The sequence below is a fragment of the Amblyraja radiata genome, unplaced genomic scaffold, assembly GCF_010909765.2.
Source record: "Amblyraja radiata isolate CabotCenter1 unplaced genomic scaffold, sAmbRad1.1.pri S122, whole genome shotgun sequence".
In the NCBI taxonomy this organism is placed as follows: domain Eukaryota; kingdom Metazoa; phylum Chordata; class Chondrichthyes; order Rajiformes; family Rajidae; genus Amblyraja; species Amblyraja radiata.
In genome coordinates this window covers 206,794-224,520 of record NW_022630108.1, presented here as the reverse complement: position 1 = coordinate 224,520, position 17,727 = coordinate 206,794, and the positions used below count along the sequence as shown (strand labels likewise).

Here is a 17,727-nt window from a genome sequence, read left to right as displayed (position 1 = left end):
TTCAGACATTCTTCGCCAATCGGATTGAAGAGATTCAAACAAGCACCAACATTCAGGACTGGCGGTGGATTCCTGACCCACAAAACATCGCTGATGTAATCACCAGAGGTGCCAGCCCTCAAGACCTTGATCAGTATTCGGAGTGGCAAAATGGACCGAAGTTCCTGGTATTGCCTGTGAGTGAGTGGCCAATAAAATCAGCTAAAGAACTGGCTGCCACTGCCAGAGAACATCAACAAGTTACAGAAGAAAGCTTTTGTTGCAGCACTATCAAGAGCCAAAGTAGAGAACCAAGAACCGGAACCAACAAACCCAAAGAGACAACCTGCACGGTCAGCTATTCAGAACTTTGTTGATGTCAAGCGGTTCAGCATTCTAACTCGACTGATCAAGACAGTCGCATGGATTTGGAGAGAAGCGAAGAGGTTTCTTGGCAAGAATAAAGCCCTAAACAATCCAAAGTGGGAGGCCATTTCTTTGACAGGAGTCATTACAATAAGAGAACAAGAAAATGCTCTAAAAGACATTTTTTGTGCTGCGCAATTGGGCACAACTTTCCCAAGCACCACAACAGTTCGACTGGTAGCCTATAAAGACCAAGTTCAAACCTAGACTTCAAAGTTTGACTTTAAAGCGTCGAACTCCCAAGTGGTTCCATTGGAAGATCGAGTGGGAGGTGTCAAGTCAAACTAAAATGAAAGAACAGGTGCAGAGAAATGCTACATTGAAATCACGAGACAGTGATTAAAGTGGGCGGAACCCCAGCCTGCCGAGTTCTGCCCGGGGGTCAAAAGGGCACAACGCACCAGAACAACCAGGTTCGGGAATAGCTACTTCCCCTCAGCCATCAGGCTATTAAACCTGGCTCGGACAAAACTCTGATTATTAGCAACCACTTTCTGTTATTTGCACTACCAGTTTATTTATTCATGTGTGTATATATTTATATCATGGTATATGGACACATTTATCTGTTTTGTAGTAAATGCCTACTATTTTCTGTGTGCTTAAGCAAAGCAAGAATTTCATTGTCCTATACAGGGACACATGACAATAAACTCACTTGAACTTGAACTTGAACTTGAAGCCAGTAAAGAAGACACAAGAGACTTGCGGGCGGCAAAACTTGGACAGTAAATCAAAAGGACTGTCCGAAAAGACTGCCGCGATAGCCAGAAAAGGCAAGCAGGACTGATTTTCTACAGACCCGATTGTAAGCCGGTTTTTCAACTGATAAAGACCAAAACTGATAAAGACCAAAACTGGTAAAGACTAAAACTGCTAAAAACTGCTAAAGACTGATCTGCCAAAATAAAAGGAGGAGAAAATAAAAAAGGAGGAAAAGAAGTGTTTGGTCTGATTCCCCTTTCAAGCGGGGAATCTGCAAAAACATTAGAAGACTTTACACTAACCCTTCCTCATTACTCAATACCCAGTCTAGAATAGCCTGCTCTCTCGTTGGTTCCTCTACATGTTGGTTTAGAAAACAATCCCGCATACATTCCAAGAAATCCTCTTCCCCAGCACCCTTGCCAATTTGATTCACCCAATCTATATGTAGATTGAAGTCACCCATTATAACTGTTTTACCTTTGTTGCACGCATTTCTAATTTCCTGTTTGATGCCATCCCCAACTCCACTACTACTGTTAGGTGGCCTGTACACAACTCCCACTAGAGTTTTATGCCCCTTAGTGTTTCGCAGCTCTACCCATATCGATTCCACATCCTCAAAGCTAATGTCCTTCCTTTCCATTGCGTTAATCTGCTTTCTAACCAGCAACGCTACCCCACCTCCTTTCCCTTTCTGTCTATCCCTCCTGAATATTGAATATCCCTGGATGTTCAGCTCCCAGCCTTGGTCACCCTGGAGCCATGTCTCCGTGATCCCAACTATATCATAGTCATTAATAGCTATCTGCACATTCAACTCATCCACCTTATTACGAATGCTCCTTGCATTGAGACACAAAGCCTTCAGGCTTGTTTTTACAACACTCTTACCCCTTATACTATTATGCTGAAAAGTGGCCCTTTTTGATTTTTGCCCTGGATTTGCCTGCCTGCCACTTTTACTTTTCACCTTGCTACCTATTGCTTCTACCCTCATTTTACACCCCTCTGTCTCAACGCTCACACATTTAAGAAACCCTTTCCCTTTAACTCCATCCTCCACTATTCCATTCGACACCCCACCCCCCTTATTCAGTTTAAAACCGTAGCAGTGGCAAACCTGCCTGCCAGAATGCTGGTCCCACACCTGTTAAGATGCAATCCGTCCCTTTTGTACAGTTCCCCCTTCGCCCAAAACAGATCCCAGTGATCTAAGAATCTAAATCCCTGCCCCGTGCACCAGTTCCTCAGCCATACGTTCAGGTCCCGTATCTCGCTGTTCCTGCTCTCGCCAGCACGAGGAACTGGAAGCAAACCGGAGATAACAACCCTGGAGGTCCTGCTTTTCAGCATTTTTCCGAGCTCTCTAAAGTCACGCTGCAGAATATTCATCCCCTTCTTTCCGACATCGTTTGTGCCGACATGCACTACCACATCCGGGTGTTCACCTTCGCCCTTGAGGATTTTCTGCACTCTGTCCGTGACATCCTGGATCCTGGCACCAGGAAGGCAGCACACCATCCTCGCAACCCGTCTTGGCGCAGAAACCCCTGTCCGTACCTCTCACAATGGAGTCCCCCACTACAATGGCGTTGCCTGACTTAGGCCTCTTTGGTTTTGGCTCAACAGCCCTATTCGCATCGCAAGCCAGTCCGCCGCTCAGTGTAAGCACGTCTTCTGTCCCGACTGCTTCTAAGTGGGCGAACCTGTTCACAAGAGGTACAACACCCTGGGACGTTGGCATTGCATGCTTCCCTCCTTTTTCACTATCTCCCATCTTCTCTCTTCCAGTACCTTAGGTGTAACAATCTTACTGTAGGACTTGTCGAGGAATGACTCCGTTTCTCGGACGAACCTGAGGTCATCCACTTGCTTCTCCAGTTCCCCAACACGGTCCTTCAGGAGCTCTACCTGGATGCACTTGCCACATTTGTAGCAGCCAGAGGCACCAGCAGTGTCCTTGACCTCCCACATACTGCAAGCACCACACTGAATCAGCTTGCCTGACATCTCCTTCTTTCGTCTCTCCCTCTGCAGTGTTTTGCGTAGTCTCCTCTCCTAAGACTCTCGAGCCAAAGACTCGCACTTCTCTCACAGGGTCGCTCACTCAGTGCCGCTCCCCAAGAGCAATCTTGCTTATATTGACTGATAAATTGCCCAATTTACCAATTTACAAACCAAATTCCTCAGTTTTCAACTGTTTTCCCGGCACTGATTCACTTCTCTCCTCCCACCGCCCCGCCCCCCCCCCCCCCCCCCCCCCCCCCCGACTCCATGAGTCCATAGAAAGGTCCAGACCCGACACGTCGCCTGGCCATTCCCCTCCAAAGTGCCGGTAGAACTCAGCAGGTCAGCCAAGCAACAATACCAGCATCTTCTCATTCATGATGATGATGGCGGGACTGACATATGTTGAAACAATGGGTCAACTGGGTTTGTATTCACTGGAATTCAGAAGGATGAGCGGGTATCTTATAGAATCGTATAAAATTAGTGAGAGATTGGACATGGTAGATGCAGGAAACATGTTCCCCATGTTGGGGGCGCCCAGAACTGTAAAGGTCCATTTCTTAAAACAGACAACTCACAATAAGTTAGATCAACCAACACAAGCTTTACTGATCATTTAGCCGGCGAGAGTGCCAGGGGATACAAAGTCAAGTATGCAACACATACTTAACCCTCCTGGGCCACCACTCGAATGAACAAAGGCATACAGCATCTTTTTATAGTATTTTGGAAACGTAGTCACATGTTTATACACAGTTGGAGCAATGACGTCTAACACATCAATCACAGAGTATACCCATTCAAAGCATTCTTGTCACTAACACAATACTTCTCATGCTATGGTTATATCGATCACAAACTTTAGTTACAAACCCCCAAACAACAGGAACATAGTCAAAGGTCTATCATCTGCAGTACCTTCTTAAACAATGTAAGGATCTGTATCAATTACCTGCAGAGGTTCCTGTTTACGGAGACCCAACTCCAAAGGAAACACATCCTCTCTCAAGGCTTCTGTTGACAGAAGCCAGCACCTTCTCAGGAAACACATCCTCTCCCACCGCTGTCAATATAATTTGCTTGGGCACAACAGGAAGCAGCTTGGATGCAGTTTGAATGCTGTCCTCCAATTTCCTGATCACCCAGCTCATCTACAGCACAGAATTAAAGCTTCAGAACCCAAAATACAAAGAAGTCAAATTAATCTTTACTTAATAAAATACCTTATGTTATAATTTGTATTATATAATAGGATATTATCAGAACCAGGGGCCACCATTTAAGAATAACGGGTAGGTCGTATAGGACTGAGATGAGGAAAAACATTTTCACCCAGAGAGTTGTGAATCTGTGGAATTCCCTGCCACAGAAGGCAGTGGAGGCCAATTCACTGGTTGTTTTTCAAGTTGTATTTGAACTACCATACAGCCATACTAAGTAAAAAGGAACAAGATTATCTGAATGGTGGCCGATTAGGAAAAGGGGAGATGCAACGAGACCTGGGTGTCATGGTACACCAGTCATTGAAAGTAGGCATGCAGGTGCAGCAGGCAGTTAAGAAAGCGAATGGTATGTTAGCATTCATAGCAAAAGGATTTGAGTATAGGAGCAGGGAGATTCTACTGCAGTTGTACAGGGTCTTGGTGAGACCACACCTGGAGTATTGCGTACAGTTTTGGTCTCCTAATCTGAGGAAAGACATTCTTGCCATAGAGGGAGTACAGAGAAGGTTCACCAGACTAATTCCTGGGATGTCAGGACTTTCATATGAAGAAAGACTGGATAGACTCGGGTTGTACTCGCTAGAATTTATAAGATTGAGGGGGGTTCTTATGGAAACGTACAAACATTTTAACGGGTTGGACAGGCTAGATGCAGGAAGATTGTTCCCTATGTTGGGGAAGTCCAGAACAGGGGGTCACAGTTTAAGGATAAGGGGGAAATCTTTTAGGACCGAGATGAGAAAAAAAAAATTCACACACATAGAGAGTGGTGAATCTGTGGAATTCTCTGCCACAGAAGATTGTTGAGGCCACAGTTCATTGGCTATATTTAAGAGGGAGTTAGATGTGGCCCTTGTGGCTAAAGGGATCAGGGGGTATGGAGAGAAGGCAGGTACAGGATACCGAGTTGGATGATCAGCCATGATCATATGAATGGCGGTGCATGCTCGAAGGGCCGAATGGCCTACTCCTGCACCTATTGTCTATGTTTCTATGTTTCTATAATTAGTTAGTCAAGTCGTCACATTTATTTATATAACACATTTACAAAACAACTCTCGTTGGCCAAAGTGCTTTACATTTGTTATAAGAATAGTATAAACCAGTGGTTCCCAACCTTTTTTAGCTCATGGCCCCCTTGGTGCTCTTTAAATTTTTCTGTGCCCCCCACCCCGACATTATTAGCGGGAAAAAGGTGGCACCTTTCATTGAACCTTAATCCCCACATTTTTCTGTGGCACCCCTAAGATTTGCCATATATGGCTCCAGGTTGGGAATCACTGGTATAAACAAACAAACTACATACATATATACATATAGCCCTCGCTCAGAGGACGCCAAGGAAGGCTTGAGAGCATAGATAAGTTTTTCCAAGTTAGTTAGTTGCCCAATCGTAGCTAATTACAAAATTCAATTACTAGATCTAAACATCTATTTGGACTACGCAGTTGCAGCATGGGACCCATACACAAATAAAAATATTTCTTTCATCGAACGTGTCCAAAGACAGACAGCTCGATTTGTTACTAACACCTATGGGAGAGAAGCGAGTGTCACCAAACTTCTGAATTCTCTGGGGTGGAACCCTCTCCAAGACAGACGTGGAGCTCACCGTTTGACCTGTTTTTACAAACTGTTAAATGGTCAGCTCAACATAGATTACAAGACCTACACCAAACCCAAACCAATTAGGAGCAGACGAGGGCATTCAATCCAATTTGTGATCCCAGCTACAAAGACAGATGTGTACAGCAATTCGTTCTTCCCCCGCACAATTAAAGCATGGAATAATCTCCACCCAGCTATAGTTACCCAACCAGATGCAACTAAATTTAAAGTAGCTCTTTCTTCCCAATAACCCTTTCTGGCTTAAGTCTTCCCTCCACCACCTCCAGTTTAAATTCCATTTGGAATATAGGGAGGTTTCACGGCAGTGGGGTCACGACCCATGACCCGTACTGTTGCTACGCTACTCCAAATGGATTACACGCGATAATAATAATATAATAATATATCTTTTATTGTCATTGCACGTCAGTGCAACGAGATTTAGTGTGCAGCTCCACTGATGTACAAGAAAGGTAAATAAATACAATACATAAATAAACAAGCTGAATTGATTGACGTGACCATCTGAGGGAGACTGTCCAAAGGGGGTGGGTGGGGGGGGGGGCACGCATTAGGGCCGGTTCAGAGCCGCTATAGCTCTTGGGATGAAACTGTTCCTGAGTCTGGAGGTTCGGGCGTAGAAGGCCTTGTAACGTCTGCCGGAGGGAAGTAGTTGAAACAGACCGTGGCCGGGGTGTGATGAGTCCTTATGGATGCTGAGGGCCTTCCTGAGGCACCGCGTGTGGTAGATGCCCTCCAAGGCTGGTAGCTCTGTCCCGATGATCCTCTGCGCTCTGTTGACGACGCGCTGAAGAGCTCTCCTCTCCGCCTCCGTGCAGCTGAGATACCACACAGAGATGCCATACGTTAGTATGCTCTCTGTGGTGCAGCGGTAGAACGTTGTCAGCAGCTGTTGGGGCAGACCAGTCTTTTTTAATGTCCTCAGGAAGAACAGTCGTTGCTGTGCCTTCTTGACCAGCGCGGCGGTGTTTGTGGACCATGTGAGGTCTTCTGAAATGTGAGTGCCCAGAAACTTAAAGCTGGACACTCTCTCCACACTTTCCCCATAAATGGAGATTGGGGCGTATTCTCCAGAATGGGACCTCCTGAAGTCAATAATCAGCTCCTTGGTCTTGGAGGTGTTTAGTGCCAAGTTGTTATTGGCGCACCAGTCCGCCAGGTTCTGCACCTCCGCTCTGTATTTTGTTTCATCACCGTTGGTGATCAGCCCAATCACTGTTGTGTCGTCTGCAAACTTCACGATGAACTGCAGGTAGGCACTTACCATTGTTTCCAGCGTAGCGGGCCCGTTAAAACCCCACCGCTGAAATTGTCCATTTTTGCGCTGTAAATAATTATGGAAATCGGGATAAGCGTGAGAGACATTTAGCCAACTTCAGAATTCCAAAAGTGAGGAGAAATGACGGTAGATAGAAGCGAGAGCTGAAGGGACAACAACAGACAGAGAGCTTGGCGAACATTGGCCGTTTGCTCACTGCATTGCATCAACTAAGGAATTATTTGAAAGGTTTGCATCTAAAAGTTTCAGAAGTGATAAATTTGGCTGTAATTTTTTTTAATCGCCCATGGTTCCCAAGTGGGTTTTTACATACAAAATGCAAACGCATCTGAAGAAATATTTACAGCCAGATTTATCACTTCTGAGAATATTTAGATAGCAAAGGAATCAAGAAAAAACACAAATAATGCCTTACTTGATGAAATGCAGTGAGCAAACTGTATTACACTCGCTCCCGGGCGAATAAACTGTATTACACTCGCTCCCGGGCGGATAAGGCTCGGCCTCCAGCTGTTGACACTCCCGCCCGTCACCCTCTCAATTGTCGACGGCTATCGACCCCCCCCCCCCCCCCCCCCCCCCCCCCCCCCCCCCAATTGGCCGGGCCGTCTGTCCGTCTCCGTCCTCCTCCAATGAGCAACGACAGGTGGCGGGACAACGACCAACTGCCCCGCCCATTGGCCCTTCCATCCCTCAGTCTCCCATCCTCCTCCAATGCGCGCGGTCGGAACAACCCTCAGAGCCTACCCCCTCCTCATTGGATGATCCGTCCGCCCCTCTCCCGTCTCCATCCAACCAGCAACGACAGGTGGCGGGACAACCTCCAAACCCCGCCTATTGGATGATCCGTCCGCCCATCAATCAGTCCCCATCCAATCAGAACCTATGAGAGGCAGGATGTCCCTCTAGCCCTCTGCCCATTGGCCGGGACCGCCGTCGGTCGCCGCCGGGATCCCACCAACTGTCGCCGCTCGCGCTCCCTCAGCCGTTGCCGCCCGTTATTTCCCGCCGTTTCCAGAAGGTTCTTCACCAACGGTCGCTCGCTCGCGCGCTCGGTCACTGGGAGTTCGCTTCTCCACGACCGACCTTCACATTCCCGCTGGAAATGAGTTGAATAAACACAGGTGGGAAGTTTAAATCATCTTGAATGACAACAACGTGTAGTAGACAGACAGACAGAGCGGGCGAAGGGCCGGGTGTGAAGTTTAAATCCCCCCCTCTCTCTCTCCCCCCTCTGTCTCTTCCCCTCCCCCCCCCCCTCCCTCCCCCCCCCCCTCCCTCTCATCACCTCTGAACATTAATAGCCCATTTATCTGAGGGGCAGTGTTAGCTGTGAGGAGGATGCTAGGAGGCTGCAAGGTGACTTGGATAGGCTGGGTGAGTGGGCAAATGCATGGCAGATGCAGTATAATGTGGATAAATGTGAGGTTATCCACTTTGGTGGCAAAAATAGGAAAGTAGACTATTATCTGAATGGTGGCCGATTAGGAAAAGAGGAGATGCAACGAGACCTGGGTGTCATGGTACACCAGTCATTGAAAGTAGGCATGCAGGTGCAGCAGGCAGTGAAGAAAGCCAATGGTATGTTAGCTTTCATAGCAAAAGGATTTGAGTATAGGGTGATTTCACGAAAGGTCACTGGAGCGTAAATCCCCACTCACGTGACCGAAAATTTTAACTGGGGGACAAGCGTCACTTCCGGTACATGTTAGTGGATGGGAAAACACGCACTTTCACACCCGTTAAAAACATCGAAAACGGCCAAGTTTTGAGCTGCAATTAACGGACCCAGTCGGAGTGACCGTGAGGAACAGCTACCTAAATTTACAGTCCAAAAAAAAGATAGAAACTAAGGTAAATACAAGAGGGAGCTGAAGGTGTAAAAAAGGCGGAAGTGCTAGCGGACTTTTTTCTTGGAGATTTAAAGATCCAAAATATCGGGAATTATCGCGTTTGCTCGCTGCGTTTCATCAAAAGTGGCATTATTGACTTCTTATCTTTATTCATTTGTTAGATGAAAAGTATTAAAAGTTAGAAACCCGTCAGTAAAATTGCAAAATCGCCCATGGTTCTCGGGTGGGGTTTAACATGCAAAATGAACACGCTTCTGAAGCTCCATTTACCATTTAAATAATCGTAAACTCTCAATGCGTTTGGAAATCAATTTTACTGAGATGCAAGCTTACGATTATTTAAATGGTAAATGGAGCTTCAGAAGCGTGTTCATTTTGCATGTTAAAACCCACCTGAGAACCATGGGCGATTTTGCAATTTTACTGAAGGATTTCTAACTTTTAATACTTTTCATCTAACAAATTAATAAAGATAACAAAGCCAATAATGCCACTTTTGATGAAATGCAGCGAGCAAACGCGATAATTCCCGATATTTTGGATCTTTAAATCTCCAAGAAAAAAGTCCGCTAGCACTTCCGCCATTTTTACACCTTCAGCTCCCTCTTGTATTTACCTTAGTTTCTATCTTTTTTTTGGACTGTAAATTTAGGTAGCTGTTCCTCACGGTCACCCCGACTGGCTCCGTTAATTGCAGCTCAAAAACTGGCCGTTTTCGATGTTTTTAACGGGTGTGAAAGTGCGTGTTTTCCCATCCACTAACATGTACCGGAAGTGACGCTTGTCCCCCAGTTAAAATTTTCGGTCACGTGAGTGGGGATTTACGCTCCAGTGACCTTTCGTGAAATCACCCTATAGGAGCAGGGAGGTTCTACTGCAGTTGTACAGGGCCTTGGTGAGACCACACCTGGAGTATTTCGTACAGTTTTGGTCTCCTAATCTGAGGAAAGACATTATTGCCATAGAGGGAGTACAGAGAAGGTTCACCAGACTGATTCCTGGGATGTCAGGACTTTCATATGAAGAAAGACTGGATAGACTCGGCTTGTACTCGCTAGAATTTAGAAGATTGAGGGGGGATCTTATAGAAACTTACAAAATTCTTAAGGGGTTGGACAGGCTAGATGCAGGAAGATTGTTCCCGATGTTGGGGAAGTCCAGAACAAGGGGCCACACACACAGTTTAAGGATAAGGGGGAAATCTTTTAGGACCGAGATGAGGAAAACAGAGAGTGGTGAATGTGTGGAATTCTCTGCCACAGAAGGTAGTTGAGGCCACAGTTCATTGTCTATATTTAAGAGGGAGTTAGATGTGGCCCTTGTGGCTAAAGGGATCAGGGGGTATGGAGAGAAGGCAGGTACAGGATACTGAGTTGGATGATCAGCCATGATCATATTGAATGGCGGTGCAGGCTCGAAGGGCCGAATGGCCTCTACTCCTGCACCTGTTGTCTATGTTTCTATCACTAACTAACGGCAATAAGTCACCAATCTACACCCACTATCACAACACTGGGCCACAAAAACACCGCCTTTTGTTGTTGTTTGTGTAGAAAATCTGTTTATTTTTGATTACATTCATTATTTCCATTTGAACCATTTTAAAAAGGTCAAGGCTTTTCTGTTTCCCCCCAATTGATTTCGATATTTATATTTGGATAATTCTTTGTGAAAAGATTATTGCATAAATGTTTAAAAACGTCGCGTTTATTAGATCCGCTGATTTAGACAGAAAATGCTTTTCTAAAAATTTACGTTGAACGATTAATTATTTACAAAATTGCTTATTTTTGAATGTTAAAATCCCCACTGCTCTCTCCTTTCTATTTTCTGTTACAAACGTTGCCGTTATTGATGTTATTTCCCGTTTATATCCCCGCTGCGATCTGTCGTCAAAGTCACAAAACTCACGTGTGGCGGCCGCTCGGCAGCGAGTAAACGGATTGACGGCGACACAGAGACGTGGATCTCCTCTCCTCCCCCTCCTCTCTCTCTCTCTTCCCCCCCCTCCCCTGTCTCTTTCTTCCCCATCCCCCTCTCTGTCTCCCCCCTCTCTGTCTCTTCCCCCCCTCCCTGTCTCCCCCTCCCTCTCTCTCTCTCCCCCTCTCTCTCTCTCCCCCCCTCCTTCCCCCTCCCTCTCTCCCCCCCTCCCATTCCCTCTCTCTCCCCCTCTCCCTCTCTCTTCCCCATCTCTGTCTCTCCCCCCTCCCTTCCTCCCCCTCTCAGAGGCATGGATCTCCCCCCCCCCCTTCCCGCTCCTCACCTCTGAACATTAATAGCCCATTATTATCTGTTATTTACACTTTATCAGTTTATTTATTCATGTGTGTATTTCCGTATATAATGGTATATGGACACACTGATCTGTTCTGTATTCATGCCTACTATGTTCTGTTGTGCTAAAGCAAAGCAAGAATTGCATTGTCCTATACAGGGACACATGACAATACACTCTTGAATCACTCTCTCCCCTCTCTCCTGTCTCTTCCCCCCCCCTCTCTGTCTCTTCCTCCCCCCCCCCTCTCTGTCTCTTCACCCCCCCCTCTCTGTCTCTTCCTCCCCGCCTCTCTCCCTCTCCCCCTCCTCTGTCTCTTCCCCCTCCCTCTCTGTCTCCCAACCCTCACTCTCTGTCCCCTCCCCGCCCCCTTCCTCCCCCTCTCAGAGACATGGATCTCCTCTCCCCACCTCGGCAGCGAGTAAACGGATTGACGGCGACACAGAGACGCGGGGCTCCTCTCCCCCCCCCATCTACCCCCCCCCCTCTCTGTCTCACCCCTCCCTCTCCGTCTCTTTCCCCTGCCCGTGTCTCTCCCCCCCCCTCCATCTCTGTCTCTCCCCCCTCCCTCTCTTTCTCTTCCCCCCTCCCTCTGTCTCTCCCCCTCCCTCTGTCTCTCCCCCTCCCTCTGTCTCTCCCCCTCCCTCTCTGTCTCTGCCCCCCTCCCTCTCCCTCTGTCTCTGCCCCCTTCCCTCTCCCCCCTCCCTCTCAGTCTCTTCCCCCTCTTCCTATGTCTCTTCTCCCACCTTTCTCTTCCCCCCTCTTGCTCTGTATCCACCCATCCCCCATCTCTGTCTCTTCCCCCTCTGTCTCTCCCCCCCCTCTGTCTTTTCCCCCACTCCCTCTCCCCCCTCCCTCTCTGTCTCTTCTCCCCCTCTCTCTCCCCCCTCCCTGTCTTTTCCCCCCTCCCTCTCCCCCCTCCCTCTCTGTCTCTTCCCCCTCCCTCTCTCTGTCTCTTTCCCCCCTCTCTCTCTCCCCCCCTCCCAACCTCCCCCTCCCTCTCTGTCGCTTCCCCCCCTATCTCTCCCCCGTCCCTCTCTGTATCTTCCCCCCCCTCTCTCTCCCGTCCCCTCTCTCTCTCACTTCTGTCCCGTCCCCTCTCTCCCTCGAGATAGGGCGGGGATAGGGTTAAAGGAGCCAATGAATAATATTAATATTTCATTACTCTCTTCACTCTACCTGCTGTACTTGTGCTTGGCTTGGTTGTATTTATGTATAATATTACCTGATTAGATTGGACAGCATGCAAACAAAATATTGTCAATTTCTCAGTACATGTCACAATAATAAGTGTCGGCACAGTAGTGCAGCTGGTAGAACCGCTGGCTCACGGCACCGGAGACTCGGGTTCGATTCTAACCACGGCCACTGTTTGTGTGGAGTTTGCACGTTTTTCCTATGACGGCGTGTGTTTCCTCCCACATCCCTATGGCATGCTGGCATGAACATCAATTGCCCTCTGTAAATGTGCTCCTAATATGCAGAACGTGAGATAACAAAACTAGTGTGAGCGGGTGATGGATTGATGATTGGCATGGACTCGCTGGGCCGAAGGGCCTGTTTGCATACTGTGCCTCTGAACTCTGAATGCTGAAGCTAAAGTGTGAGAATAAGTCGCGTTTAATATCGCAACGGTGTATTCTGTCAAAATGTGTCGACATTGTGTCCATCCAGAATCAAGAAGAGAATGCACCCGTTGGATTGAACAGTGGGAGAGGGACAATTGTTGTGAGTTAGCGCATTGTTTAGATGCCGCAGGGAATAAGTTACAGCAACAGCCTGGGGACCATTGTCAGGGCAAGTCGAGGATCACAGCCGGGTCTCCCTCCCTCCGTGCAGGGTGCGGGTAGATCCGGCTCGTGGCCTGACAGCAACCCGCTGATCGGAGCGCCTCATCTCCGTCATGTGGTCTGCCTTTTAGCAGAGTGGGGGTGGTGACAGCTATGGGTGGAGGAAAACAGACAACACTTGATAATTCCATTATTTTGATTCATCACAGCTCCTCCAATGTCTTCGCTGATGGAGCTCCTGGAAAGGTGTGATGATTCACAGCTGCTGGATTTGACAAATCATTACCGCCAGAGGCTGGAAGAGGCAATTCAAGAGAAGGGGATAGAGAGAGAGAGATGGAGAGAGAAGGGGATAGCGAGAGAGGGATAGGGTGGGGAGGGAGAGATGGAGAGATAAGGGGATAGAGAGAGAGAGGGTGGGGAGGGAGAGATGGTCCCTTTCTCTGATAGAGAGATGGACATAGTGTGGGAGTGGCTGAGTTCTCGAGCTTCGCTCTTTTGGGTTCCTCTTTCGCCTGCGTTTCTCTCGCTCGGCCCTTTGTGTCTGATCCTTTGTTCTCTCTCCTGCTCTCTCGCTCTCTTTTTTGTATGCTCTGGCGCTACGCGCGCATGGGATAGAGAGATAGGTGAGGGGAGGATGTGGCTGGACTGCCTATGTTGACAGAATATGAATATCCAGGAACAGCTTCTTCTTCTGCGCTGTCACACTACTCCCAATGTACCTCGGTGACTGCCAATCACCCCCCCCCCCCTTACACTCCTTCCACGGCAAAACACTTTGACTGTATACATGTAATAGATTTATTTATTGAAATCATATTCTATGTCGCTCTCCAGGGAGATGCTAACTGCACTTCGTAGTCTCTGTACTGTACACTGACAATGACAATTAAAGTTGAATCTGAATCTGAATCAGAATGGGTCGACTGGGTTTGTATTCACAGGAATTCAGAATAATGAGCGGGAATCTTATAGAATCGTATAAAATTAGTGAGGGATTGGACAGGGTAGATGCAGGAAACATGTTCTCCATGTTGGGGAGTCCAGAACTGTTATGGCACATTTCTTAAAACAGACAACTCACAATAAGTTAGATCAACCAACACAAGCTTTACTGATCATTTAGCCGGCGAGAGTGGCAGGGGATACAAAGTCAAGTATGCAACACACACTTAACCCTCCTGGGCCATCACTCTAATGAACAAAGGCACAGCATCTTTTGTTAGTATTTTGGAAACGTAGTCACATGTTTATACAGTTGGAGCAATGACGTCTAACACATCAATCACATACCCATTCAAAGCATTCTTGTCACTAACACAATACTTCTCATGTTATGGTTATATCGATCATATGTGGGGAACATGAATAGGTGACGTTTCAGAGTGCTGGACTAACTCAGCGGGTCAGGCAGCATCTGTGGGGAACATGGATAGGTGACATTTCGGGTCGGGACCCTTCTTCAGACTGACACTATATTGACAGATGAGAGGGTGATCGGCAGATGAGTGAAGTAAGTGACAGAGGCGAGGGAAAATAAGGAGATAAAAGGATGTGAGATAAGGAGAGAGGAATATATATGTGCAGCTTTAAGGGACATTGTTCACGTAGCAAAACAAAGAACTGCAGATGCTGGTTTACAAAAAAGGACACAAAATGCTGGAATAACTCAGCGGGTCAGGCAGCATCTCTGGACAGAAGGACTGAGTGACATTTCGGGGCGAGACTGAGGAGGGTCTCGACCAGAAATGTTACCCATTCCTTCCAGCATTTTGTGTTTACCTAAACAGCGCCTATCTATCCACGTGGCGGTGTGCCAGCAGGCTGGAGGAGCGGGCAAAGGCCTTGCCACAGAGCGGGCAGGTGAAGGGGCGCTGGCCGGTGTGGACTCGCCGGCGCTCCAGCAGGTGGTCAAGGCGCGTGAAGCCGTTACCACAGGATGGGCAGGGGAAGGGACGCTCACCGCTGTGGGTACGCCGGTGCTGCCACAGGCTGGACATGCGGGTCAACCTCTTGCCACAATCAGCGCACACAAAGGGTCTCTCTCCGGTGTGTATCTGCTGGTGCTCCCGCAGCCCCCATGCTCTCTTGTCACAGTGGGGGCAGCTGCTCGCCGGCGTGGGCCCGCCGGTGCTGCCGCAACCCCCGTGAGCTGTCAAATGACTCACCACAGTACGGGCAGTCGTAGGGCTGGCCACTGGTGTGCACGTGCTGGTGAGACAGGGCGTGGGAGGCCATGGCAAAGCGCTCTCCACACACCGGGCTGGGGAAGGGACGGTCGCCGGCGTGCACCCGCTGGTGGGACAGCAGCTTGGAGGAACGGGTGAAGCCCTTGGGCGCAGGTGTAGGGGAGCTCACCGGTGTGGGTGCGCTGGTGCTCCAGCAGGTGAGTAGACTGGATGAAGCCCTTGCCGCACCAGGTGCAGGTGTAGGGGGTGCTCGCCTGTGTGGGTGCACTGGTGCTTCAGCAGGTGAGCAGACTGGGTGAAGCCCTTGCCACACTGGGAACAGGTGTAGGGGCGCTCGCCGGTGTGGGTGCGCTGATGCACCAGCAGGCTGCAGGGTCTGGTGAAGCCCTTGCCGCATTGGGCGCAGGTGTAGGGGCGCTCGCCGGTATGGGAGCGCTGGTGCTCCAGCAGGTTGCTGGAGTCGTTGAAGCCCTTGCCGCACTGGGCGCAGGTGTAGGGGTGCTCGCCGGTGTGCGTGCGCTGGTGCCTCAGCAGGTTGTTGGACTGGGTGAAGCCCTTGCCACACTGGGCACAGGTGTAGGGGCGCTCGCCGGTGTGGGTGCGCTGGTGCTTCAACTGGTTGCCGGAGTAGGTGAAGCCCTTGCCGCTCTGGGCACAGGTGTAGAGGTGCTCGCCGGTGTGCATGCGCTGGTGCCTCAGCAGGTTGTTGGACTGGGTGAAGCCCTTGCCACACTGGGCACAGGTGTAGGGGCGCTCGCCGGTGTGGGTGCGCTGGTGCACCAGCAGGCTGCCGGAGTGGGTGAAGCCCTTGCCACATTGGACGCAGGTGTAGGGGCGCTCGCCGGTGTGGGTGCGCTGGTGCACCAGCAGGCTGCAGGGTCTGGTGAAGCCCTTGCCGCATTGGGCGCAGGTGTAGGGGCGCTCGCCGGTATGGGAGCGCTGGTGCTCCAGCAGGTTGCTGGAGTCGTTGAAGCCCTTGCCGCACTGGGCGCAGGTGTAGGGGTGCTCGCCGGTGTGCGTGCGCTGGTGCCTCAGCAGGTTGTTGGACTGGGTGAAGCCCTTGCCACACTGGGCACAGGTGTAGGGGCGCTCGCCGGTGTGGGTGCGCTGGTGCACCAGCAGGCTGCTGGAGTGCGTGAAGCCCTTGCCACACTGGGCACAGGTGTAGGAGTGCTCGCCGGTGTGGGTGCGCTGGTGGTTCAACAGGTTGCCGGAGCAGGTGAAGCCCTTGCCGCACTGGGCACAGGTGTAGAGGCACTCGCCGGTGTGGGTGCACTGGTGCATCAGCAGGTTGGTGGAGGTGGTGAAGCCCTTGCCGCACTGGGCACAGGTGTAGGGACGCTCGCCGGTGTGGGTGCGCTGATGTATCAGCAGTCTGGTGGAGGTCGGTGAAGCCCTTGCCGCACTGGGCACAGGTGTAGGGGCGCTCGCCGGTGTGGGTATGTTGGTGCTGCAACAGGGTGCTGTATTGGGTGAAGCCCTTGCCGCACTGGGCACAGGTGTAGGGGCGCTCGCCGGTGTGGATGCGCTGGTGCTTCAGCAGGATGTCGGAGCGGGTGAAGCCCTTGTCGCACTGGGCGCAGGTGTAGGGCAGCTCGCCGGTGTGGGTGCGCTTGTGCTTCAGCAGTTTGCTGGACCTGGTGAAGCCCTTGCCACAGTCGCCGCAGGTGTAGGGCCGTTCCCCGGTGTGCACGCGCCTGTGCACCTTCAGGTACGTGGACGTCTTGAAGTCTTTGCCGCAGTCGGGGCAGGTGAAGGGCCGCACACTGCTGTGCACCCGCCGGTGCTGCCACAGCCCTGACAACTGGGCAAAGCTCTTGCCGCAGGTGGAGCAGTCATAGGGCTTCTCGCCCATGTGCACCCGCCGGTGGGCCTTCAGGACCATCGCCGTCATGAAGCTCTTGCCGCAGTCCGAGCAGTTGAAGGGGCGTTCTCCCGAGTGCGCCCGTCGGTGGGCCTCCAGCTTGCTCGGGCTCTGGCAGGCCTTGCCACACACGTCGCACTCATAACGCTTCTCCTTGTTGTGCCCCGCCATGTGGTCCTCCATCGAAGCTCAGCCCCTCGAAGCTCAGCCCGCACACCAGGCAGATGAGGGGCTCACCTGCACCCTGGCTGCCCTCAATGACTGCTCACGTCCCCGTCTCTCCGTCCACAGCAACGGCTCCTAAACCCTGCAGTAGGGGAACACAGAGGGTCAACAAGCTGGCAAACAGGACATTACTAACTCGTGAACATTACAAGTGCTTGAGGGGGTGGAGACCTGGCGGGTGCTGAGCATCCGAGAGACAGACAGAGAGAGAGAGAGAAAGAGACAGAGAGAGAGGGGGAGAGAGAGAGAGAGAGAGAAAGGCAGAGAGAGAGAGAGA

At 50.1% G+C, this 17,727-nt stretch overlaps 1 protein-coding gene across 1 annotated transcript in view; it reads right to left on the bottom strand.

Moving 5' to 3' along the window:
- Positions 1 to 14,960: 14,960 nt before the first annotated feature.
- LOC116969211 (zinc finger protein 615-like) overlaps positions 14,961 to 17,727 on the bottom strand; it is a 13,216-nt gene continuing 10,449 nt past the window's right edge. The window contains 3 exon segments of the mRNA XM_033016116.1: positions 14,961 to 15,216; positions 15,531 to 15,609; positions 15,611 to 16,892. Of these exon segments, the coding sequence (XP_032872007.1) occupies positions 14,966 to 15,216; positions 15,531 to 15,609; positions 15,611 to 16,892 (1,612 nt within the window). The 3' untranslated portion in view covers positions 14,961 to 14,965.